This window comes from Plectropomus leopardus, chromosome 10 (assembly GCF_026936395.1).
Source record: "Plectropomus leopardus strain MGB_pleo_1.0 chromosome 10, ASM2693639v1, whole genome shotgun sequence".
In the NCBI taxonomy this organism is placed as follows: domain Eukaryota; kingdom Metazoa; phylum Chordata; class Actinopteri; order Perciformes; family Serranidae; genus Plectropomus; species Plectropomus leopardus.
Genome location: NC_142185.1, coordinates 35,359,440 through 35,384,510, shown reverse-complemented (window position 1 = coordinate 35,384,510; position 25,071 = coordinate 35,359,440). Strand labels below are relative to the sequence as shown.

General features: G+C 39.9%; 1 protein-coding gene across 1 annotated transcript in view; it reads right to left on the bottom strand.

Moving 5' to 3' along the window:
* Positions 1-2,416: 2,416 nt before the first annotated feature.
* vwa8 (von Willebrand factor A domain containing 8) overlaps positions 2,417-25,071 on the bottom strand; it is a 96,605-nt gene continuing 73,950 nt past the window's right edge. The window contains exons 38-45 of the mRNA XM_088083742.1: positions 23,007-23,115; positions 22,552-22,708; positions 17,828-17,936; positions 13,242-13,367; positions 12,509-12,667; positions 8,884-8,982; positions 8,073-8,311; positions 2,417-6,297 (exon numbers count right to left, since the gene is read on the bottom strand). Of these exons, the coding sequence (XP_087939868.1) occupies positions 6,189-6,297; positions 8,073-8,311; positions 8,884-8,982; positions 12,509-12,667; positions 13,242-13,367; positions 17,828-17,936; positions 22,552-22,708; positions 23,007-23,115 (1,107 nt within the window). The 3' untranslated portion in view covers positions 2,417-6,188. The remainder of the gene's footprint in view (positions 6,298-8,072; positions 8,312-8,883; positions 8,983-12,508; positions 12,668-13,241; positions 13,368-17,827; positions 17,937-22,551; positions 22,709-23,006; positions 23,116-25,071) is intronic.

The following is a 25,071-nucleotide window of genomic DNA, read 5'->3' as shown; positions in this document are numbered from 1 at the left end:
TATGAACCGCATGTGTCTGTACGAATATACATGTGTCATCCTGCACAAAACCATTTAGCTTTCTCACTCTAGGAGCAGTTATACTGAATATGCTCACTGTTTTATTATTCTTAAAGTATCTTTTACTGTAATTCTGTTCACTGAAATCATTTATTTGGGTTATTTTGTCAAAAATGTCAATGACATGTATGATCTCCATCCAGTTGAGTCAACATATGGAAGCACGGGGGCCAATTCTATTAAAATCAGATGATTTATATTATATTTACTATACACTTTACATCATTTACGGTACATTTGTGTGTTTTGCTGCCAGATTCACTTGCTGAAAAAATAGACCAGATGCTGACACTATGGCTGCAGATTATTAGTCCCCCCTCACATTACTGCCTCACACAGGTTGTTATTTTATTTTGGAAAATGTTATTTTGTTGTCTGAAATGTTGTTTTGTTTTGGGAAATGTAGTTTTTTTTCAAATGTTTTGTTTCAGGAAATGCTGTAATGTATTGCGAAATGATTTGTTTTCTGAAATGTTGCTTAATTTTTGGAAATGTGGTGTTTCACCTTTTTGGCTCTAGCGTAGTGAACAGCCCAATCGGTTAACATGGGTTTTTACAGCACTTTGGCTTTTTATTTTTATTTCTTCTTTATGTGTTATTGTTCACGCACCAAAGCAAATTCCTTGTAACTGTTAACCTACTTTACAATAATCATATTCAGATTCTGTGCGTGTTCGCCTCTGTGTGTGTGTGTGTGTGTGTGTTATCTGCCTTGTTGGATAAAATCTCCACATCGAAATCTGATGACATCAGCCGAAAGAGACTAAAATAGTTCAACTGTTGCATGTTGTGAAACACCAGCCAGAGTTTTGCTCGACTTTTCTGCAACAGCAGAAAATGTCACTGACTCACACACTATGTGAGCGTGTCAGAGGGGAACACACACCAAACAAACACACACACCTAACTCTGACTAATGCATGTAATACCCCGCCGGTCTAGACGTCTTATCTCTCTATTGTAATCACACGGGGCTTTTTACAAACGGCCGGCCAGGTGTTCATTACAAATAAGCGTCACTTTGTCATTTTACATCAGTGATTAACGGTGTGTCAATAAAGTTGTGCGCTACAGGAAGCGGGGGGGGACAAAGTGGAGCAAACGGCAGCGTGTTATTATCAGCACGCGACTCTCGACAGCACCGAGAACGTAGGCTGAGTAACGTAACGGACCGCGTAAAGTAACAGTGCAAACGTACAGTATAACTATAACCTGCTTTACTTAGGGGCCACTTTTGCAAAATGACAGGAGGCCAGGGGCCACTCACAGCGGCCCCAAACGTGTTTCAAGGACTTAAGGACATTTCTAGAATTTTAGTATATTTGTAGATTTTAAAGACATTTATAGGTTTTTACATTTCTGGGATTCATTTCTAGGACTTTGGGGTGTCTCTAGGATTTTCAGACAATTTCTTTTAGGAAATTTCCAGAATCTTAGCACATTTCTAAAATTTTAGGATGCTACTATTTGGGATGTTTCTAGAATTTTAGGATATTTCTTAGATTTTAAGACATTTCTCTGATTTTAGGACATTTTCCCAGGACTTAAGGACATTTCCACGATTTTAATATATTTCCCAGATTTTAGGACGCTACTTGGATTTAAGGACATTTGTAGGATTTTAATATGGTACTCGAATTTCAGGATGTTTGGAAATTTGGCCCGTGGACCATAAGTTGAGGATCATTGCAGTATAATAAGTAATAATCTAAAACCAGCTGATACGCTGTCAGACAATAATGAGCTTTCTAATATTCTGAGATAACACAAAAACACAAGTCAGAGACCTTTCCGACAGAGTGAACTCCTCCTGCAGGGATCTTTGAGTTTTCCAATGTTTTTTTATAATAAATAGAGGAAGCAGCGTGCATTTTGACAGCAGAGATAACAGCATGTGCAGATCACACAGGGAAGGGCAGAGGACTGAGTGAAATCTGAATTGCAAAGCTTTGCACAGTGTGTGTGTGTGTGTGTGTGTGTGTGTGTGTGTGTGTGTGTGTTGAGTTGTTTTTGGAAGTCGAAACAGAGCGGGTGGGCTGGGTGATTGTGGTCGAGTGAACGGATCGTTACAACACACGGAAAAAGTGACCGTGGAGGAAATGAGAGGGAAGCCGAGCGGTCGCTGATTCTAAGAAGTTCCTCCGTTTCTTAGAGCTTCTGGTCAGCTGCAGCAGAAAACACAGCACAAAAACACACACTTACTCTATTAGCTCATAATACAATAATTATGCTGCTGGACTACTACGACAAAATACTTTTACTACTTTGAAATGTGTTCTTGCAAAGAATTCCAGTAGACGAGGGAAACGTTACCGGAGCTGAATATTAAGCCAACAGTATATTATAAATAAGTGAGCACTGTTAATATGATTTATTACAATTTTGTACATCACTTTTACATTTTTTCCACATGACAATGTGCAGTTAAATAAGATTAAAAAGATTTTAAATGTAACGATCTTAATACGCTGCTATGCCTACATGTACGGACATTTAAGCTGCAAATATGATAAAGGCAAAACGTCAGAGAAACGAGTCCAGTTTGTCCCAAAAAATACTAATGAGCAGAGGGTGAGGGAGGGTGAGGGAGGGTGAGGGGGGTGAAACAGGGACATCCCTCCATCACAGAGGGATCGATGGACGATGTTTGACTGATTCACAACCGGGGGCCAAACTGATTCAGTATCGGGTGCACGTGGCTGCGAGGACACGGAGAATGAATGTGACTGCAGGGTGACACACACACACACACACACACACACACACACACACACACAGGTCAGGGTGCACTTCATCTCTTAACACACACACATCCAGCTATCGAACACACTGACTGACTCTTCCTTGCAGCGGTGAAACCGCACGTTTTTTAGTTGCCCTTCAGTGGTCACTTTTTTGGCAAAAGTTCATGCAGGAGATCAGCAGTCAGAGGCAGACGCAGATAATTTTAATCTATGCGTCTCGAAGGTGACAAAAGGTATCAAAGATGTGAGCTCGAAATATTCTAAATGTCTAAAAGTTACCACGAGAGAGCGAACCTCCGAACGATCGTGCGCCTCTGTTATAAAACAGACAACAAACTGGACTTCCTGTTGGAAATTTGGGAACCGTTTCTGATACGTTCAAAAGAAATCAGCTCACAGCAGCGTCTATCCTGACGAATCTCGAAGGCAAAACATACGGTCACGGAGCAGCAGTTCAGACAGGCGGTGAACGTCCGGGTTAGGAGAGTTAAAATTAAAAACTGTCTCCTGAAAAGTTTTGTTGCAATCATATTTTATTTTATATTGATTTTGTATAATATTTAATTTTACTTGTATTTTTTTATTTCATTTATTCATTTTTATTTCATTATTCATTTATGTTCCCACACATTTTCATGGACAAAATTTAAAAACTTGACTTTTCAAGGACCCATAATATTGTTTTTTTGTTTTTTTCTTGTCCAGCATTTTGAAAACATCACAATCAAACACCAATCAAATGTAATTTACACAAAAGGTGACACATCGACGCATATTAGAGCTACGTTTACGTCGTCAGCGACAGAAAATTAATTTTTTATCCATTAAAGATTATTGTAACAACTGTATGTGATTGTAAAATTCCATGACTTTTCCAGGTTTTCCATGACCATGAGAACCCTGTACGTTTTATTTTTATTATTTGTTAAATTATTTCTATTTAAGTTTTGATTTAATTTAATTATCTTTTATTTAAAAATATTTTTAAAATATTGTAATTATTTATTTATGCTTCCATAACTGTGTCTTATAGCAGCTTCATATACAGAGTCTGTATGTTGAATCCTAAACAGGTGAACTAGTTAGTTATACTAACTAATGTGGGGACACGTGGGTGCTGGGAACATTTGTTAATGAATCTTTATTTATTTTTTAATTTTCTCTCTCATTTACGTATATTTTGCTCTCCAATAAACTTTTACTATCTTGTCATCTGTTATCGTCTGTACATGTAGTTTTTTGTTATGGTTTAGGTCGCTGTATACATTTTTTTTTCTTAAGGAAAAAATCTAAAGCGTGATTGCAGAAAGAGGAGAAGGAGGCGATGAAAGGAGATCTCAGATTCCTCTGCAGGACTGAGACGAGCGCCGGGCGTCACGCGGTCCAGCAGCCAGGAAGGAAAGGGCTGAAGGAGAACACACACACACACACACACACACACACACACACACACACACACACACACACACACACACACACACACTGCAGGGGGTTGTGCAACAGCGGCCTCCTTTAAAGAGCGTGTGCAGTCAGGTGGGAAATTCCCGGTCACAGTCCCGGCATTCCAGAGGAGCCACGTTAATGCCGCTCGTCACATCCAAGTGTCAGTCAGGTGGCGCGTCCATGTCCCGCGTGTCTTTTTTTTTTCTTCTGCTTGACAGACGATAAATGAGGCGGAAGTCCAATTGAGTGAGGCCGCCTCGAGGTCACGACCCTCCCCTCCGAGTCCAAAACAGGACGAAGACGTGTGCGTGCGTCAGTCGGCCAAAAACACAAAAACAGCAACAGGTCGGGCCGCGCGTTTGATCCCCACATGGGGTCTGAGACATGCTCCGAACGTCCAAAGCGCCGCTGTAGTCACCGATAGAGTCTGTGTCGTTTCACAGTAGAGTCGTACAGAAGATCACAGGCTTTTTGTGATATACGTTTTTCCCCGAGGGACACGACGGAGACGTTTTTTCCTCTGTCGCGCTCGCGCTGAAGGCCTCTGTTAAATTATAAACCGTCTGTCGACTTCCAGACCTGATAAAGCTCAGATAAAGTGAAATAATCTGATACAGAAAGTGTGTAAAAAGGACGCATCGCGACCTTTAACCCTTTGAAACCGGAGCAAATTGCCTCATTTCTGTCAAAAATATGATAAGAAGGCAATGAGCAACAAAAGAAAAAAATACCCAAAATTAGAAAGAAAACTGTAAAAAATAAGACAAAATTATGTGAAAGCAGAAAAAAGAAAGAAAACAAACTAACATAAAAAAACAAAGAAACAACCTGGAAAAAATGCTTACAAGTTATAATAACTCGCTTTTTTTCCATCTTTCCCAAGTTAATTTATTTTAGTTAAAAAAACAAGAACAAAGAAATTACCCAGAAAGGTGCTTAAAAAGTATAATTTTGTAATAACATTTTAACTATATAATTATGATAATTATAAATATTGTTTTTTTTTCTAGATTTTTACCTTTTTTCCTTTGACATTTTTCACCTAGATTTTTCAAATAATTGTCTAAATCTACCAATTTCTTGAAATTTATTGCTCATTGTCTTTTCTCTGTATTTTTGAAAGAAATCGCACCACTTTGCTCTGAGTTCAAGGGTTTAAATACTTGTGAAAGTGTCTAAAAGCAGCGCAAGAAAAGTGATGTGTCCCCAAATTTAAATGGGTTAAACCCAAAATCTGGCGAGTTTTTAAGCTGCAGAACAAATTTTGAACTTCTAACTTCGTAAAATCTGCTGGACCAATCACTGACTCCTCAGTTAAACATCACTCAAATCCATTTAAACTCATTTTACATTCTACTGGAAAGCTGAAAATTTGGAAATTTTCACCAAAATGTTGGTGATCTGAAATTTAAGATTCATTGTGAAAAACAATAATTTCAGACGTTTTTCAGGACAAACTGTGAAAATCGACGGTCTCAGATGTCAAAACATTTAATCATTTTTATCATTTTCTAATACAAACCACAATTTTGTAAAACCAAAGTAACAACAGCCACTTTTTTACACCCAAACTATCCTTCTTAACAAGTTATTTCGTCCCAAACTATTACGGTGACAATATTTTTGGACTAAAAAATGATCATTTATGTGGATACATGTAGCTGTTGTTACGTAAATAAAGTTTGTTCTAAAAAACAGTAAAATAATGAAATGTTTTGATAGTTTGAGCCTCTGAAACCTTTCATTTTTTCAAATCTTTTACTATTTATTTTGTGGAAATAACCAATTTTCCAGCTTTGGAAAGTTTGTGATCTCTAATTTAAAATGAGTTCAGCAGATTTAAGCAACATGTGGCTGAAACACTGGAGCCAGCGACTGTCCCAGCAGAGTTTTAGGGGTTAAATGAGGTAAGAGGTGAGTGTGTGTTTGTTGCTTTTAGTCTCAGGCACTGGACAGCATCGTGGATGTGAAGATCTGCTGCAGGATTTGGGGGATCTGCTTGGTGTCCATGGCAACGAAGGATCTCCCCGCTGGAAGCGTCTTCTGGAGTCTGAATTAAAAACAGAGAAAAAAAAAGAAAAAGGTTAAGCAGAACTTTAGCCACAGAATCGTTTCCCAAAATAAAAAGACAGACAAGTGCTTGTTTGCTGTGTGAATGGACAGGGGACAGAGGACAGAGCGCGTGAATGAAAGCGCCGCCTGTCACTCGCACGGAGGCGCTCTGGAACGAGACGGCGTTTCCACTGCGCTTCACTCTTTGTATCGACCCACCACATCCGATGGCTCTCTCCCTCTTTGCTCTTTCTTTCCTTCCTCGCACATTCATCTCTTTCAATCAGCAGTTTGTCCTCCACATGAGGACACACCAGGACAACCAGCAAGGATATAAACAGTCTCTCGAAAACATATATTACGTAACCGTATGACTTCTTTGTGCTTGCACACTTGCATGACATCATTCCTCTTTGCAGGGCTGCACGATTCTTCCTAAAATCAGGATTTTTCTCCCTATTTTCTCACATCATTCTTATTTTTTTAACATTTTTTTTACTGCACTCTTATTTGTTCGAATGAGAAGCTGATAAGAACAACAAATACCCCACAATGAACAAGGAATTAGTAAAAAGGTTACAAAAAAAGTGAAAGAATAAAAATTGGAATAAAATACAACAATAATTTATATACTTTATCTACAACCTAATATCAGACAGATGCAAGGTCACAGTGACCTTTACCTTTGTTCTTTACCACCAAAATCGAATTAGTTCATCCTTGAGTCCACGTGAAAGTTTGTGCCAAATTTCAGGAAACTCCCTCAAGGCCATCTTTAGATATTGTGTCGACAAAAACAGACACCGATGCAAGGTCCCGGTGACCTTGACCTTTAAAGATCCAATTCTAATCAACTCATCCTTGAGTCAAAGTGAACATTTTGAAGAAATTCCCAAAAATGAGAAAACTGATTTACCAAGAATGAGATGGATGCAAAGTCAGACTGACCGTGACCTTTGACCAGTGAGTTTGCATGGACATATAAATTGAAATTGTGGTATATTTTAAATTAATTGAGCAGCCTCACCTTTGTCCTGACTTAAACTCAAAAACGTAAGTTCAAACTGCCTTCAGGAGATAATTGGTACCCGACCTTGGCCTTTGGAGTTACAGATTAACCCCCTGTAGCTGTTTATAAGGGTCAAAGGTCTCTGTTTTTGCTTCCTCTCTTGCTGTCCTCACTCCTCACAGAGTGTAAACAGGTGAGTGACGCTCTGAGGGTCCCTCAGATCGTGACCGCGCTCTCACCGTGAAGCCAGCGGCGCCTTGAAGCAGACACGAAAGTGCACTTACCGCTCTTTTGTCCCGCCTGCAAAGCTCAGGACGTAATCTGGGATGTGACACAACAAAGGTCAGCTGGGTGCGGCAGGCGGCGGGAACACGAGGAGGCCGCGAGAGACATTGTTCTGCCGCACTTTGAAGTGGAGCTGTTCTTTATGGGCTCTGGACGGCCGGCTGCAGTCTAGATTAACTCTGGGTGGAGTATCTTTAGCCGGATCCTTCAAACGGCCTATCGGCTATTTCTGCTACACGTATAAACAACAGCCTGGACCGTCACAATAACTACTTTTGATGATATATTGTCCCAGAAATGATTCAGAACTTTGAGAGCATTTTATGCCACTGAATATAAACACATCCTTTCAAAGAGCAATGAACGTTTAATTAGGGGTCGACTGATATTGTGGGTCCTCGTGTTGCCTGCAACTTTTTTTATATAATATTTTTGTAACTCCTTTACCTCCACCAACATCCCTGTGTACAACTCCTCACCTCGCGGCCTGATCGCCGAGGGATCCGATGAAGATGGCGAAGGCGTTGACCTGCGGGTCAGAGGTCAGGACTTGGGCGAAGCGCTCGGGCCGGATGCCGTATCGCTCCAGGTTGGCGTCGCTGAGCACCACCACAAAGTGCTCGTCGGCCTCCTCTCGTGACAGCTCCTTAATGCTGGCGTCTGTGCCCTCCAGAGTGTAGTCGCCGCTCATGCAGAACTGAGCGTGTGCGTGCATCATCTGCAGGGCGAGAGGAGGCGGGAAAGGCGAGAGAGCAAAACTTTAACAAAGGGTGGAAAAAACTGCAGCTATGAATTAAAAGTGTGTAGGATTTAGAGGCATGTCAAGGCTGTCAAGTTAAAACTTTTCCTGTGTGCAAAGCATGAAGGTGAACGACAGCAACCTTTTAGTTAAAGAGATGAAAGAAAGAATTTAAGAAAAGTAAGAAAGTAAAGAATTAAAGAAAAAAAGAATGAAAATAGACACAAAAAACAAAGAAAATAAAGAAAAGAAAAAGAAGGTAAAGAAAGTAATGACAAAAAAGAAAAAAATTAAATAAAAAGAAAGTGAAAAGAAAAAAAGAAATAAAGAAACCTGTACAGAAATAAAGCAAAAATCAAGTAAAATAAAAAACAAAATGAAGAAAAAAAAGACGTTAAACAAAGAAAAAAGTGAAAGAATGAAAAAAGAGAAACAAAGAAAAATAAAGATGGTACAGAAACAGGAAAGAAAGAAAGAAAGAAAACCCTTTTTTTGCATGTGTGGTAACAATTAGTGTACAAATCATAAATAAACTGATTTTGAAAATGTACCTTGAGGACTTTGAGTCTCTGTTTGTTGTTCTTCGGGATTTTGTCCGCTCTGACCAGCTCGATGTCGAATCCGTCGCCTGAGTGACCCACGATGTCGTACTGCGCAGAGAAAACAGCTCAAGTTAAAGAAAAAATAACAAAGACGGTGTACAGATAACATGCATCGCACCATATGTTGCATAAATGACAGTATTTTAACGTTGCACATAGAGCTGGGCGATACGGAAAAAGTCTTATCACGATAATTTTTTTCATATCAGTCGATATTGATATATATCACGATATATCACAGGCTGTCAGACATGTCCTCGTGCTGGAACAGGCTGTTGGACATTTCTGCACTGGAGCAGGCGTTGGACATGTCCTCGTGCTGGAACAGGCTGTCGGACATGTCCGCACGTTGGAGCGGCTCAAGCACATTTACTCGCTGGAGCGGGCTGGTTATTATCATAATTTAAATTTGGCTTATATTCAAGCCCAAAGTTATATCGCGATTGATATCGTTATCGTTTTATCGCCCGGCCCTGTGTGAACCTTTATATCACCCTCACAGGGTAGAAAAAGGTACAGACAGAAAAAGAAAAGAAATGATGAAAATAGGCAGATAAAAAAAGAAAAGAAGAAAAGAAATAAAGAATAAACACAGAAATAAAAAGAAAAAAGACAACTGTGAAGAAATAAAGAAAAAGTTAAGAAAAAGACCAGATAACACAGAAAAAATAAAGAAGGAAAAAAAAGCCAGATGTTGCAGCCGTCGTGGCCCACTATGTCGTATTGTGTAAAGAAAAAAAATAAAGACGGTGTACAGGTAACATGCATCGCACCGTATGTTGCATAACTGACGACATATTTATGGTGCAGGACTTATGTAAACCGCTGTTGCATCCTCCTCACAGAGGAGCTGGGATGGTGTGAAGACGCAGGTGTGATGGTGTAGAAACATCAGATCGTAACTTATACGAGGCTCCGCTCCGAGCTGCGAGCTGCACCACCTTCACTGTGTTAACCCCGTCAGACGTGAACATGCCTCCCATAGACCATCCGTCACAGCGGGCTTACATAAGGCCGCCTCAGCCTGGCACCGCCGGCTCCACTCTGCTATTTCAGGACACAGGTATTATGTATGTGGGCTATTTCTAATAAGGGCAGCTGTGACTGTGGTGGTCGAAAGTATGCGACTGTGTGTCTCATCCGTCCATAACACTGTTGCTGGGTAAGAAGTTCGTGTTTTCAGAATTGTTTCAGTTCAAAATCGTTTTGTACGATCTGTTATTCAGTTTTTATAGACTGAAAACCACCGTGTAATACATGTAATCAAACGGCGGTGCCTTCATTTATTGGTTTTGGGTCGCCTCAAAAAAAGGCCCACCTAAAAAAGTCTGTATCAGCTTAAGTATACGCTATATTAAGAATATTTTCACCACTTAAGCTTACCATCAAACAGCCGTTTCTGCAGGGATTTATATAAAAAAGCCATTATATTTATAAAACATCAGAGACATGGTTAACCCCTAACATCCCGGATCAAGCTGTTGCACTGGATGGACGGACCTTGTTGGGAGCCGACAGGACACAAGACTAAAGTAAAGTTTCATCATGTCATCACTTTTTACCACAAACACTGTTTCAATTAGAAATATGGATACATATTTGTGTTTGAGCAACCACCATCAATGTTGTCCTAAGAAAAAAATTCAAACTCTTTTTATTCAGATTTTCACAGTATAATTGGAGAGGGTGTGTGGTGAAAAAAACGTTTTTTTATATCAATGTGTCGGGAAAATTGTTTGAAAAAATAATAAAAAAATACCCCAGAAGGTAAGATGGAGCACCTCAAACAACTTTACAAAATATATTTTTCACAAGTAGCCTTAAATTATTTATATCGAAAAACTATTGTGCGCGTGCACACACACATGCACACACACATGCACACACAGACAATGTAAGACTGAATGCAGCGCGAGTGCACGAGTGACGGTGTGTTTGTCTTGTGAGTTATCAGATTCACTTTTACGTAACGAGTGTTATGCAAAAGAAGCAGTTACACTGACATGTGACAAGCAGCACTGAGTGTGAGTGTGTGTGTGTGTGTGTGTGTGTGTGAGGCACTGATATGTGATCAGTATTATGTTGGTATGAGTGTCACTTCGGGGCCAAGGAGTCTGTCTCTTTTTTACACACACACACACACACACACACACACACACACACACACACACACACACACACACACACACACACACTCTCCCTCCTCCTCTCTGCGTCTCTGTTTCTCTGTTTTTGGATGATCCCTCTCTCCGTGCTAAGATGGGCTCATTACTTTTTTACACGAATGACTCGTTAAATGTTGATTTGTCTTCGTAAAAACTAATTGGGTCAAAAGTCTGACAGAGGCGCACCTGCGCCACATGAGATGAGACAGCAGCAGTGAAGATCATACGGTTTTTTGCGTTTGAAAATGTGTGTTATTTACACTAATAACAGCCCGGCCGAAGACGAGCACGGTGCGTCTGTCCTCGGCTGTCAGAAGCAACAACACAACAGCGCGTTTACACAGCAAACCAGGTGGATCAGGAACCAAAAAAACAGGAGTCAGCTGTTAAGTTATCACTACGACCTCGATAAATTTGGAAAAGTAACACAGATCAGGTTCATAGACATTTTTACTGATAAATTTCCATTAATTTATCAGTTCTTCTCATTATTAACTTTTTAAAATAAATATTATTTTAAAAATGAATGAATTCAGAACAGAATATTTACATTTAACTAACGTAGGGAGTGTTTGTTATTTACGAGGGGAGGTGGTCGGTGTAAAAAGGGGGAAGCATGTCAAATATTTTTTTAAGTATTGGGGCGGGACATGTGTTTTTTATTTTGGCTTTGGGGAGGGGCATGCAATTTTAAATAGCTGTATTTCCTATTTATTTTACAGCATTTTGTAAAAGAAAGCATGCATTGCAAACCCACAGGTCTGCAATTGTGGAAGGCATGTTTTCTTTTAAAAATGTTGGCCTCTTTTTTCTTGAAACATTTTTGGAAATTATGAATTTCAATCTCTGGCAATTTTTGAAAAACAAACAAACAAACAAACAAAAATACAATTTAGCAAGCAAAGAATATTTTGTTGATTTTTTTGACATTTTTTAAAGACATAATTAAAGAATTTTTTAGGGCGATTTTTTAAGAAAAATATTTTTGGCTTTTTTTCTGATATTTGAAAGAAAATATTTTTTTCTTTCAATTTTGGCAATTTTTTAAGAAAATATTTTGTCAACTTTTTTTTCCTTTAAAACATGCTACATCATCAAACTAAACATTTATCACAGCTAGAAACTGTAAAAACAGAAACTATTGTTGGATTTTCAAATTTCTGACAGTCCTTGGACACACTGTGTGTTATTACTCAGGTTTGTGAAACAGATTCTCATAACTTTTCCAAAACTTTCAGTGTATATTTAGTTTTCAAAAACTTTTCCAGGCCTGGAAATTGCTATATGCAAATTCCATGACTTCTCCAGTTTTTCAGGACCGTATGAGCCCTGATGGATGATGTTTGGTAAAAACGCTCCTCACTGACGTTACATGACCTGTGCAGATGTTTTTGCTGTGAGGATCTCACCTTGAACTTGTGCTCGTAGTTCTCCAGCGCCTCCATGACCATGCACACGGCCTCCATGGAGCGCTCCAGCCTGCCGTCCACGCCGTTGAAGCGGTACATGCTGCCCGACACGTCGGCTAACACCCGTAAACGCTTGGGCTTCTGCTGAGGAGTACCAGGCTGTACACACACACAAAACACTTTTTTTTATTGAAAAAATCAACAACTAATGACTAAAGTAAAGAAAATACCTCCTCTGGAAAGTGGAATTCGGTGTAGCTCACTTTCAAATAACATTCAACTCAAGGCCAAGATTTCGAAACGGCACTTATTTCAGCGTAGACCTCCAGGCCAGACCAAAAATATGCGATGCTCGGAGCTAAATAAGGTGGAAAAACATGGCATGCATATTATGGTTTGTGTGATTGGTGTGGGAACTATCTCTGTGCTGCGTTCGAGAGCCGAGGACGAGAAACTGTGTGTGAGCTCCTGCAGAAACACGAGGTTAAATAATAATCTCACACACACCACGGGAATGTATCGTCTCACAGATAAAGTCAAAATTATGTGTGTGAGTCTGGGAGTGTGTGTGTGTGTGTTGGGAGGTGTGGTTCAGGGGAGTTTAAGTGTGGTTTGAATGTTTCAGAAACACACACACACACACACACACACACACACACACACACAGACACACACACACACACACACACACACACACACACACACACACACACACACACACACACACACACACCTCTGGGTCCAGCTCTCCCCTGCGTTTATATATAGCCTTCTCTCCAGTCAGCCCATCGATGATTTTAGCATCATCCAGTTCTCCCAGAGCCTGGTTCTTCAGCCACTGGCGCTCCTTCCCTTTAGCCTGAAAACACACACACACACACACACACACACACACACACACACACACACACACACACACACACACACACACAGTCTGAGTAAATAAACACATTTCAAATCTATCATTTAAGCTATTTTTTTCCCTTAATATAAAATCAATATGCTTTTTGGCAATTTTTCAAGAAATAAAAAAAAAGCCCAAATATTTTCATAAAAACTCACAGAATCTGAGAAAATATTTGGGCTGTTTTTTTGGGTATCTATATATAAAGTTAAGTTAATAAAAAAAGCCCAAATATTTCTTTAAAGATCACCAAAAAAAGCCAAAATATTAAAAAATAATGTTCTTTTGGCTGAATTTTTTTTGATTAGAGAGAAAACATTTGGGCAATTAATATTACATTTTGGGCTTTTTCTTTGTCAGTTTTTTTTTTTTTTTAAAAACATGCCACATCACCAAAATGACACGATTTATCACAGCTACAAACTGGGGAGGATGATTTCATGTTGCTGAGGCTCTCAGAGGCGACAGATTGTGAAATGAAGTATTAAAATCCAGACAGCTGTAATCCAGGCTGACAGATTACAGACAACAACAGATTTACAGCACGCACAGTCTGACGGCCGCTTTAAAGTGTAAACTGATGTCTCAGGACTCGCTCTCGGCTGGTTTACGTCGTACCTGACTGACGGGGAGTTTTCGTTTCCCTGAGCGACGACTCTTCGTGCTGCGTTCACATGATGTTGCAATAATCGTAATGACGTTTAGCCGCTGCGGCGCAACTTTATGGAACAGCCCGAGCACCAGAAGGACCCCAAATCAGTGAATATTTTTAGAATAAACCTCAAGGCATCATATCGTTTTTAGCTTTGGGCCCAAATGACTTAACCCTATGAAACCTGGATAAATTTGCTTGATTTTTTTAACAAAAATAAAAAAAATAATTTTAAAAAAGGGAAGAAGGCAGTGAGCAACTTTTTTTTTTTGAAGAAATGATTTTTTTTTAAAAAATAGCAAAAATACAAGAAAATTAACTGAAACAAACAAACAAGTAAAAAAGTTAAAAAAACAAAACAACAAAAAAAAAAACTGATTCAAGAAAACAACCTGGAAAAGTGCTTTAAAAATTAAAAGAACTAATTTGAAATAAATACATATAATTAGAAATATTGTTTTCTGGACATATTCCCTTATATCTTAATTTTTTATTTAATAATAATAATAATAATAATAATAATAATAATAATAATAATAATAATAATAATAATAATAATAATAATAATAATAAAAATAATAATAAAAATAATTTAAATCTACTCATTTCTTGCAATTTGCAGGACATCTCTTGACAAGATACTCATTACCTTTTTTCTATGTTTTCAAAGGAAGTTCAAAGGTTAAAATACTTGCAAAAGATGCCTGAATGCAGCACAATAAAAATGATGTCCAGGTTTCAAAGGGTTCATTTTGCATTTGTTGCCTCTGTTTTTCAGTCTTTGGTCTTTTGTACTATTTTTGTGTTTATTTGCTCTGTTTGTTTTTATTTATTTTAAATATCTCATCTTCATTGTTACAGTGTTATTTTTTATTTTTATGCCTTTTTTTGAATGTTGCTCTGTGAAGCACTTTGGGCTGCATGATCGTATGAAAGGTGCTGTAGAAATAAAGTTTGATTTTATGTGATACGTTGATTTGATGCTCAAAAAACCAAGAAAAGCTCCGTCACAGAGCGTCAGGCGAACAAAAGCCTGAACACCATCTGCTCCTCCTCTCCCACCAAGCGCTCACACGCTCAGTGTTTACAAAAGTCTACAGTGATGATATCGAGTGTCGAGAGCCTGCTGAGATTTTTTACATAACACAGGATGTGTCATGTTCGTCACAAAAAGGTCTCATGACTGAGCATCTCTGATAAGAATCGACTTACGTAACAAAAGCTGTCACTTGTTGGTAAATAGATGAACACAATGTGCGCAGAACTATAGACGTACGAACTGTACAAAATGAAAAGATATGCAGTTTTCATTATCGCAACCATTTTTTTTCCCCGTTCTGGACACATAAACTGAATTTGGAGGCGAGCTGGAGATGTATTTTACGATGGAGTTTTAGGGCCACGTTGAGTTTTTTTTTTTAAATTTTATTTTTAAGACTTCATGAAACTGAGCACATCGGTGCGATTTCTTTAAAAACCATGGGGAAAAAAGCAAGGGAATAAAACTGCATTTATAATTATCATAATTACATATTTGAAATCATGTTACAGAATAATTTCTTTCTTATTCATTATCAACTTTCTTTTTCTTTTTTTGCAATTTTTTAGGTAATTTTCTTCTTTTTTAGGTAATTTTCTACTTTTTTTTTCTAATTTCTTGCTAATTTTCTTTCCTTGCTCAGTGCCCTCTTACAATGTTTAAGAAAGAACTAAACACAAGAGATTCAACTTTGAAAGGGTTAATAAATGTGCACAGAATATTTTACTGTTTTACAAAGCTGCTCAGCTTTTTTACGCGAGTTCAAGCTGAGCGGTGGAGAATGAAATTATCGAGAGATCAGAGCCTCGTTGTGCTCGTTCTGTTTATGCAGCATTGCATCGTGCACACGCTGAGTGACAAATTCAGCGTTTGTCAGTGTGGTACATTTTAATAATCTCACTGTCATTAAATATTTCCAAAATAAATCTCTGCGTGTCTGTCATCTGCTGAGATCTCCAAACAGGTTGAGACTTCTCCGGAGCTCTCCTGAACATACGAGTCAATGACTTTTACTGCCAACGGCCAAAATAGGCAGCAAATCTACGTTACTGTGATTTCTGTTTTTGGCCAGCTAAGAGTGATTTCCTAATCTTCATAAATACGTGCCCGCGTGTTTACGTTTGGCACGGCAGCTCCGAGAGACAAACAGAGAGGGGTTTTCCTCTGGGAGACTCACGAGGCTGGAAACAATGCATCAGTTTACAGAGAGCTTGCCAGCCATAGTTAGGTGTGTGTGTGTGTGTGTGTGTGTGTATGTGTGTTAAATCACTCCTCAGGTATGATAAAAACAACATGACTTCATAGCGTCACGCCTGCAGGGTTTGGTATAATCTCCATCGTCTTTACGGCGGAAAATGAAGCCCGGGGCTACGAGGGCCGATACAAACAATAACCAACGTTCATGTTCAAAGTCGACGCTGGCAGCAAACACCTGGATGGAAAACACAAACACACACACAAACACACACAAACACACACAAACACCCGCCCACCACAATGTACACAAACAAGAGCTTCACACCTGGACAGGAGAATAATAGAGCGAGGCTCAGCGTCGCTGCTCTGTAATCATTCTCACGTGCTGCATCGTTTTCCTCACACACACACACACACACACACACACACACACACACACACACACACACACACACACACACACACACACACACACACACACACACACAGAGGCATCAGCACATGTTTCCTCTAAGAAGCTCAAACAAAAGGAGGAAAATCTAAACCAAAATAATGAAATGGAGACAATATCACATCCTGGATTTTTGACCACCGCTCCCCTTTCATTCAGTCGACCAATCAGATCGCTCCTGTGGGACAGCGCCCCCTCCCCCCTGTGACTGGGGTTGTATGAGGTCAGCCAACTGTCATCCACCAACGTCATGACCCTCGTCTTTTGTTTTCTGACCGGCCGAGGCCGGCGGGGCTGCGGTCCTCGCGGTCTGACTCTACGTCATTACAAACACAAGAACTGAAACTGAAATCTTAAGCTATTATCTTTATAAAAACCTGAACATCTGTCAAACTTTACAAAGAAACGCCTCCAAAATTAAAGACGAAATACATAGTCAGCATTTAATGAACAGTGTCAGCATGATAAAATGGCATCTTAAAGTCTGAGATTTCTCTCATTTTTACAAAAAGTGGGGAAACATTAAACTCTCGGGGTTCCTACAGCTTATCGCAAGTTTGTTTTATACTTTTTTTTAACTCAGAGTGAAATTTAAGACCAAAAACAACCAAAACCGAAGAACATGATTTGACATCAATCATGTAGCGTTTGGGAAAAAATTTGCATAAAATATTTATTGTAAAATAAAACTTTTATTGGGGAAAAATGTAGCAACTGTATTAAAAATGTCTGTAGAAATTTTGTGTTTCTCACTGCTTATGAGATTTCACTGCTTTGATTTCTATCGCGACGAGTTTGAAAAAGATTTTGCATAAAATTCCTTGAAGCGATTTCAGCCATGCCACAAAATCTTGGTCAAATTGTTGCTTTTAGTTGAATTTAGTGTTAAAGTTACAGCGAGCTGGTGGATCCTCTCTGAACATCTCGGCCAGAAACAAAATGTGATGTTCAATTATTTTGAGATATTTTAAAGGAATCTCAGAAAAAACAGTCATAAAATATTACTTTCTTTGTCTTTTAAAAAGATAAATTTGAGACGTTTTAGGAAGTGTGATGCAAAGAGCAGTGAGGCAAACCTGCAAACTGTCCAGGATGATGCGCAGAGACTGGACTTGTCTCCTGACGGCGTTGGAGAAGCGCTCGTACGTGGCGGCATCGTACTCGCTCATATCGATCTCCCTCAACCTGAGATGGACGGACAGACACACAGAGGGACAGGAGAGACAAATCACTCATCGTATTCAAGAACACAGATTTAACCAAAAGAAAACAGACGGAGAAATCTCCTTATTCTTGTGTGTGTGTGTGTGTGTGTGTGTGTGTGTGTGTGTGTGTGTGTGTGTGTGTGTGTGTGAGTGTGTGTGTGTGTGCTCTCTCCAAAGCACACCTGTGGACACAATAAGACAGGTGGTCCGTCTGTGGCCCCCAAAAGCCGAGCTTATCAGTTTAATCCCACTGCAGGTACTTTAGCATCGCTGACACGCAGACGCAGAGTCGTCCTCAGGTGCGGTGAAGGTGGATCTCTGCCAGGTGTCTGAAACTTTTGGTGACAACCAGACCGTGAACGCCGCACAGATACAGATCTGAGACTTCAAAACGCAGGAGGGGCTCCAAATTTATGTGTCACAGCTTGCAACAAACCTGTGTCTGTGTGTGTGTGTGTGTGTGTGTGTGTGTGTGTGTGTGTGTGTGTGTGTGTGTGTGTGTGTGTGTGTGTGTGTGACTGGTTGCATGAGAGCAGAGTCAGACAGATATATTGTGTAGACTGCGCTGGCATCAGCCATGCAATCAGAAAGATCACACACGCACATAAAAAAAGAAAAAAAAAGAAAATGACCTGAAAAAAAGTGCTTAAAATAATTTAAAAAATATAATTGTGATAATTATAAACATAGTTTTCTGTTATTCTTTGCTAACTTTTTAAAATTTATTTATTTATTTAATTTTTTTTTTTTTAAAGAAAATCTTTTACATTTCCTCACCAACTTGCTCAGGCTCCAAAGGCATTTGAATGAAGCACAAGAAAAGCGATGTCGATCCAGATTTTAAAGGGTTAAGATTGAGTGGAAGAAATAATAATTTTATGTCTTTATTTTGTTGTAGTTTTTACTGTGTATGATTGAACAAAATGAAAAAAAATGAATGTGCATCAGTCGGTGTCCAGCGAGTAGCCCCGTCGTGCTGGAGGTGCGAGGGCTCGTTCATCGCTGCTTGCAGCTTTAATTTTGTTGTAGTTTTTACTGTGTATGATCAGACCACTATTTCACTGGACTGGTGCTGCAACATATATAGTAGGTATTTTTTCTAAGTTGTCTGCAAGACTTATGTTTGCAGGTTTGGCTCCATTTCAGACATTTTACTTCTTAAAAAATATAAGAAATTTGATAAAAAATAAAATAATCTAAAATAATATGAATTGAATTTTTTGTATACATTTTTACATTTTATGTCTTCTATTTTTCATCACTTCACTCATCATCTTTACTCCCTCATCGGTGCTTATATTTATTCTCATGACACATAATGCACAGCGTCACACTCACGTTATGGTCCGGTTATTTTGGTGCCGCTCACAGTCTCCCTGTCTGCTCCTCTGCATTCACACACATCATGTCAGCCCGCAGAGCAGCACACCGACTTCCTCCACACATTCCTAGGTGTGTGCACATGTGTGTGCATGTGTGTGCATGTGTGTGTGTGAGGATGCATGGGAGTGTATGCGGCCGGCAGACACTCTGACCGGCGGCCGCGGCTGTTTCCTTTAAATTCCCGAAGCTTGACTTAAACAGCAGGAAGAGAGTGAATGACAAACACAGAGACAGAGTGCGTTTGGGCTCGAGGTGGAGATGCCGAAATTTCACACACGACAGCCACAAAAACAAGGCTGACACTCCCTGTGAACACACACACACACACACACACACACACACACACACACACACACACACACACACACACACACACACACACACACACACACTACACAAACAGCAGCCTCTCCCAGCTCACACACAGGGATGCGTTTGACTCTGATTTACTTTGCAAACTAAGATGAATTTAGCAGAATAAAAGCGTTTTGTTTTAGCGGAGGCTTTGCACTTTTACCTGCTGGTTCTGTCAAACATCCGTCCATCATGTATAATAATTAATTTATCTTTGCACCTCTTATCAGCACTTTTATTTTTAATGGTGTTTTTTTGAATGAATGAATTGAATCTGTTAATGCTGATTTCATGTGAACTTTTTTTGTGTATTGTTTTTTTTTTCAGAATACCCATACATTTTTTTTCCTAAAAAAAAAAAGGCCTGTAAGTGCAAATAGCATGTTCACATTCACATATTTAAGAAAAAAAAAAGACAAGCAAGCAAAGAAAAACAAATGTAATCAATAAAAAATATATATAATAATTACAAAGAAAAGAAATTAAAAAATAAAAGACACTAGAAGAAAAAAATAAATAAATAAAATTTGAAAAAGAGATGTCCTAGATGTCATTATAGTTATTATAGTGTTGTGGGTTTGTCTTATTAATATTACCTTTCATCTCAATTACATTTTTTTTCCAAATGTTAAAGTGTCATCACAGTGTTTAAAAGGAAATGTTTTAAATTAAATCAATTTTTGACCTTCAAAAATGATATAAACCCATAAAAACTGAAAGGTCGGGCAGGTATGGGACCAGAAACACAGAGACGTGTGAGTATGTGTGTGTACATGCTCATGTTTGAGGCATACCGAAGCTTGTTTTCGCTTGTGTGTGTGTGAGTGTGTGTGTGTGTGTGTGTGTGTGTGTGTGAGTGTGTGTGTGTGTGTGTGTGTGTCAGGTACTGCAGGGTTTACAGAGGGATCATGGTTTGATTGATGCCTTAACCTGAAGCTGAGCAAACAGGACTGAGCACACACATCAGGGAACAGGACGGCATAGAAAAAGCCCGACAGAGGCGGCTGATGATATGAGCAAAAAAACACGCCGTTGTGTGTGGAGGTATGTCCGTGGTGTGTGATCACCTGCTGCGTTTGAGTACAGTGACATGTACGTGGAAGCAGCGCGTCAACGTGCAGCTACAAGACTGTCTGTGGGCTTAGAGGAGCACCGATCGACAGGCAGAAGACAGGGAGGGAGGGGACGGGAGACATTTAGAAAAACAAGCGAGGGAAGAAGAGATGAGACAAAAAAGAGAGGAGAGTCGAGAGGTTGTCCTCTTGGTGTGAAAGCAGCCAGTGTGTGAGGAGGGTCGAGCAGGAAAGGGGGGAGGACGAGGGGGGACGGGGGAGAAAAGAAAGTAAAGAGACTGTTTGAAGCAAAAGAGAACAGAGACAGCCTTCATGGTTGAGCTGGTGAAAGAGGCGCCCTCTTAACCCTCCGCTCTGAAGCAACCGTGAGTAAGTGTAGAGACACACACACACACACACACACACACACACACACACACACACACACACACACACACACACACACACACACACACACACACACACACACACACACACTGCCCACTGCGCTCATCCATCCAGCCGAGGCCCTGCAGCCTGCGGTTGTTTGCCCAGGACGGAGCTCTGTACCTGGGATGGCTGAGTGACCCGGAAACACTGAAGGCCTAAACCAGTGAAACTCAAATCTGACCCCCGACAGGATCCCAGGTGACCTCCAATCGATTTCTAATTCACAATAAGAATAAAGTGACTCACTCTGTGAATTGTTTTTGTACTTTCAGTATACATAAGGTGTCAGAGTGCATAAAACAGCAGCAAAACAGAGCTTTTTTAAATTTAAAAAAAAGTGCCAGTGGAGGATTACCCGCAGCCCCAGAGGTTCTTGCTAAGACCTGAATGACCTGACCTGAAAATGTCCTTAATTCCTTGAAACATCCTGAAATCCTGGAACCATCTTTAAATGCTAGACATGTCTCAAAATCCTAAAAACATCCTAAAATAGAATTTGTTTATCAAAAAGTACCAGTGGAGGATCTTAGCTAAGACCCTAATGTCCTAAAATCTTAAAAAAAAAAATAAAATAAAACCCTAGGATCCAAGAAACATCCTAAAATCCTATAAATGTCTTTAAATCCTAGAAATATGCTAAAATCCCAGACACGTCCCAAAATCTGAGAAATGCCCTAAAATTTGAGAAACGTTCCCAAATCCTAGAAGCATTTCAAAATCCTAGAAATGCCCTGAAATCCTAGAAACATCAAAACATCTGAGAAACACCCTAAAATCCTAGAGATGTCCTGAAGTACTAGAAACTTGCTCAAATTTGACAAATGTCCTAAAATCCAAGAAATGTTCTAAAATTTGAGAAACATCCTAAATCCAAGACACGGCCTAAAATCACAGAAATCTCCTAAAATCCTAGAAACATGTTAAAATTCGAGAAATATTCTTGAAATTCTACAAATGACCTCAAATTCGAGAAACGTTCTAAAATCCGAAAAAAAATGCCCTAAAATTTGAGAAACGACCTAAAATCTTAGAAACATACTCAAATCCTAGACACAGGTTAAAATTCAAGAAATATCCTTAAATTCTACGAATGTCCTAAAATTCAAGAAATGTTCTAAAATCTGAAAAATGTCCTAAAATTCAAGAAACGTTCACACACACACACACACACACACACACACACACACACACACACATACACACACACACACACACACACACACACACACACACACACACACACACACATAATCGACTGTGTTTTCCATTTCGTGTTTTTTGTTTTCGTACACCGACCGGGCTTTTCTTTGCTTGCATGCGATCACAGCATTTTCTGTCTCTGAAGTGTGTCTTTACCTTTCTTTGAAGGCTTTTTCACCCATCTCTCGGGCTGCTCTGCGGACGTCCTCTGGGACGGCGTCTTTCTCAGCCTGGGACACCTGGTAGACTTTGTGTCCCGCGTCCAGCCGATAGGGGCCGCCTTTGCCACCGAGGCCCGCCGTGTCTCTGCCGCCTGCACGGACAGTTTTTCAATGAGCAAACCCAAACACGGTGTGCTGATTTTATTTTATTTTTTTGCTCCCTTGGAAATATCATTTTTACCGTATTTACGAGTTACGAGCAACTTTGATTTTCCACACAGCCATACACCTCCGCTTACAGTCATTAATTCAGGAAACAATTATGGTTATTATTGCTGTATATTTACGCTGCTGTCTCACATCCTTCATAGTAACAACAGATTTCAGTCAGCATTTCTCAGTTTGGTTGACTTTGAGCATGAAGATGTTCCAGTAAGGAGCACTGGTTACCTGTGCCTCCGGCCCACTGGTTTCCTCCCACATGAGGAGCGTTGTTGGGGTCGATCTTGCCGTGTTTTGGCGCGGTGACGTCCAGGCCGCTGTCCCTCTGGATGGTAATCTGAGAGGACACAGAGACGCCATGTGGGTCAATGTTTAAATATTCAGCAAACATGGAAGTGTAAACTCACATCTGTGCAGTTTTCGGTCACAAAAAAGATTCTCCAAATCAACTTAACCCTTCCACTGCCAGCCCCTCAGGAGCAACAATTTACTAAGAATTATAATTATTACAGCAGTAGTAGTGGTGGTAATGGTAGTAGTAGTAGTGGTAGTAGTAGTAGTGGTAGTGGTAGTAGTAGTGGTAGTAGTGGTAGTGGTGGTAGTAGTAGTAGTAGTAGTAGTGGTAGTGGTAGTAGTGGTAGTAGTAGTAGTAGTGGTAGTGGTAGTAGTAGTGGTAGTAGTGGTAGTGGTGGTAGTAGTGGTGGTTTTAGTGGTGGTAATAGTAGTGGTAGCAGTAGCTGTAGTATTTGTTGCTGTTATAAATGTATTTATACAGCATTTTTCTTAACAAGGTTACAAGTGCTTTCTTTATAAACTGTAGTTTTTCATTTTTATTCCAAAATAAAACCCCACATTTGCAAAAGTCGACATTTTCCCCTTCAGCCGTCACACTAAGCCTTTCATAAAAAACACATACATACGATCATATAGACGAGTTTAGCTAATCAGTTATTGAAAAACATTCCAGGCCACTCAAGGAATCCAGGGTCATGAGAAAAGCTGCCGTGTTTAGACGGAGTTCAAACTCTGGGAAAAGCTTCGGAGAAAACAGAGTCGTGGTTGTAGTCGTAATCGTAACCACTAATAGAGACACATTAGATTGTGCTTCTCTCTTTTCGGCGCTCACGTGGCTGCTCCCCGAACCTCCTCACTGTGTTAACCCCTGGTGTGCTGAACTAGTGTGTGAGAAAGCCCACAAAACGCCCCAAACGGCCAGTGACCCACCACAGTCAGACCCAACTGGCTTTACTGGACCCACTTCTGGAAAAAGAGAGGAGGCCAGGGGCCAGGGGCCAGGGGCCAGGGGCCAGGGGCCCATACATGTCTGTAGAATCTTAGGACATTTATCAGATATTAGAACATTTCGAGGATTTTATCATGTTTCTGTGATTTTGGGACCCTTCTAGAATTTTTGGACGTTTCTTGGATTTTAAGATGTTTCTAGGCTTTTAGGATGGATCTAGGATTTTAAGATGTTATTCAGATTGAAGCACATTTCCAGGATTTTAAGATATTTCCAAGTTTTTTGGACATTTCTAGAATTTAGCATTTTCTGGGATTTTAGGAGATTTTAGGACTTCAGGACATTTCTCTTAGCTTAGGACAACTCTGATTTTAGGGCATTTCTAGGATTTTTGGATGTTTCATAAATTTTACGGCATTTCTAGAATTTTAGAGACATTTCTCAAATTTTGGGACATTTCTAGGATTTTAGAGACATTTCTAGGATTTAAGGGCATTTCTTGGATTTTAGGAAGTTTCTCAGATTTTAGGACATTTCTAGGATTTTACACATTTCAGGGAAGTCATTTGGGGCTCATCTAGGACCTCTTTGGGAGGTGCTCAGGATCCTCCACTGGCACGTTTTTGTTAAACTTTGTTTTCATGCTGTTTTATGCACTCTGACACCTTTTGTAATCTAAAAGTACAAAAACAATTCTCAGTGTGAATCTCCTTATTTCTTTTGTGAATAAAAAAATGGTTGGGGGGGCCACCCGGCACCCCATCGGGGGTCAGATTTGGCCCTCGGGCGGTATGCTGAGTATCACTGCTTTAGGAGAATGGACTTTGTATCTCTGAGGTCTGAGGCTTCGGACGGACAGAGTCGTCTCTGTCTGTCTCTGCAGGAGAGTGATGGAGAGGGAGGGAGCGGAGACGCAGAGTGGTTAAAGCTTTGAATTTTTAGGTCCATCTCAGCGGCACCATCGGTGCCAAAATCAGCATGCCGGCTCTCACACTGAGGCGGGGCGGCCGGCCAGAGTCTGGCACGCATGAGGGAGCGAGACAGGGCAGC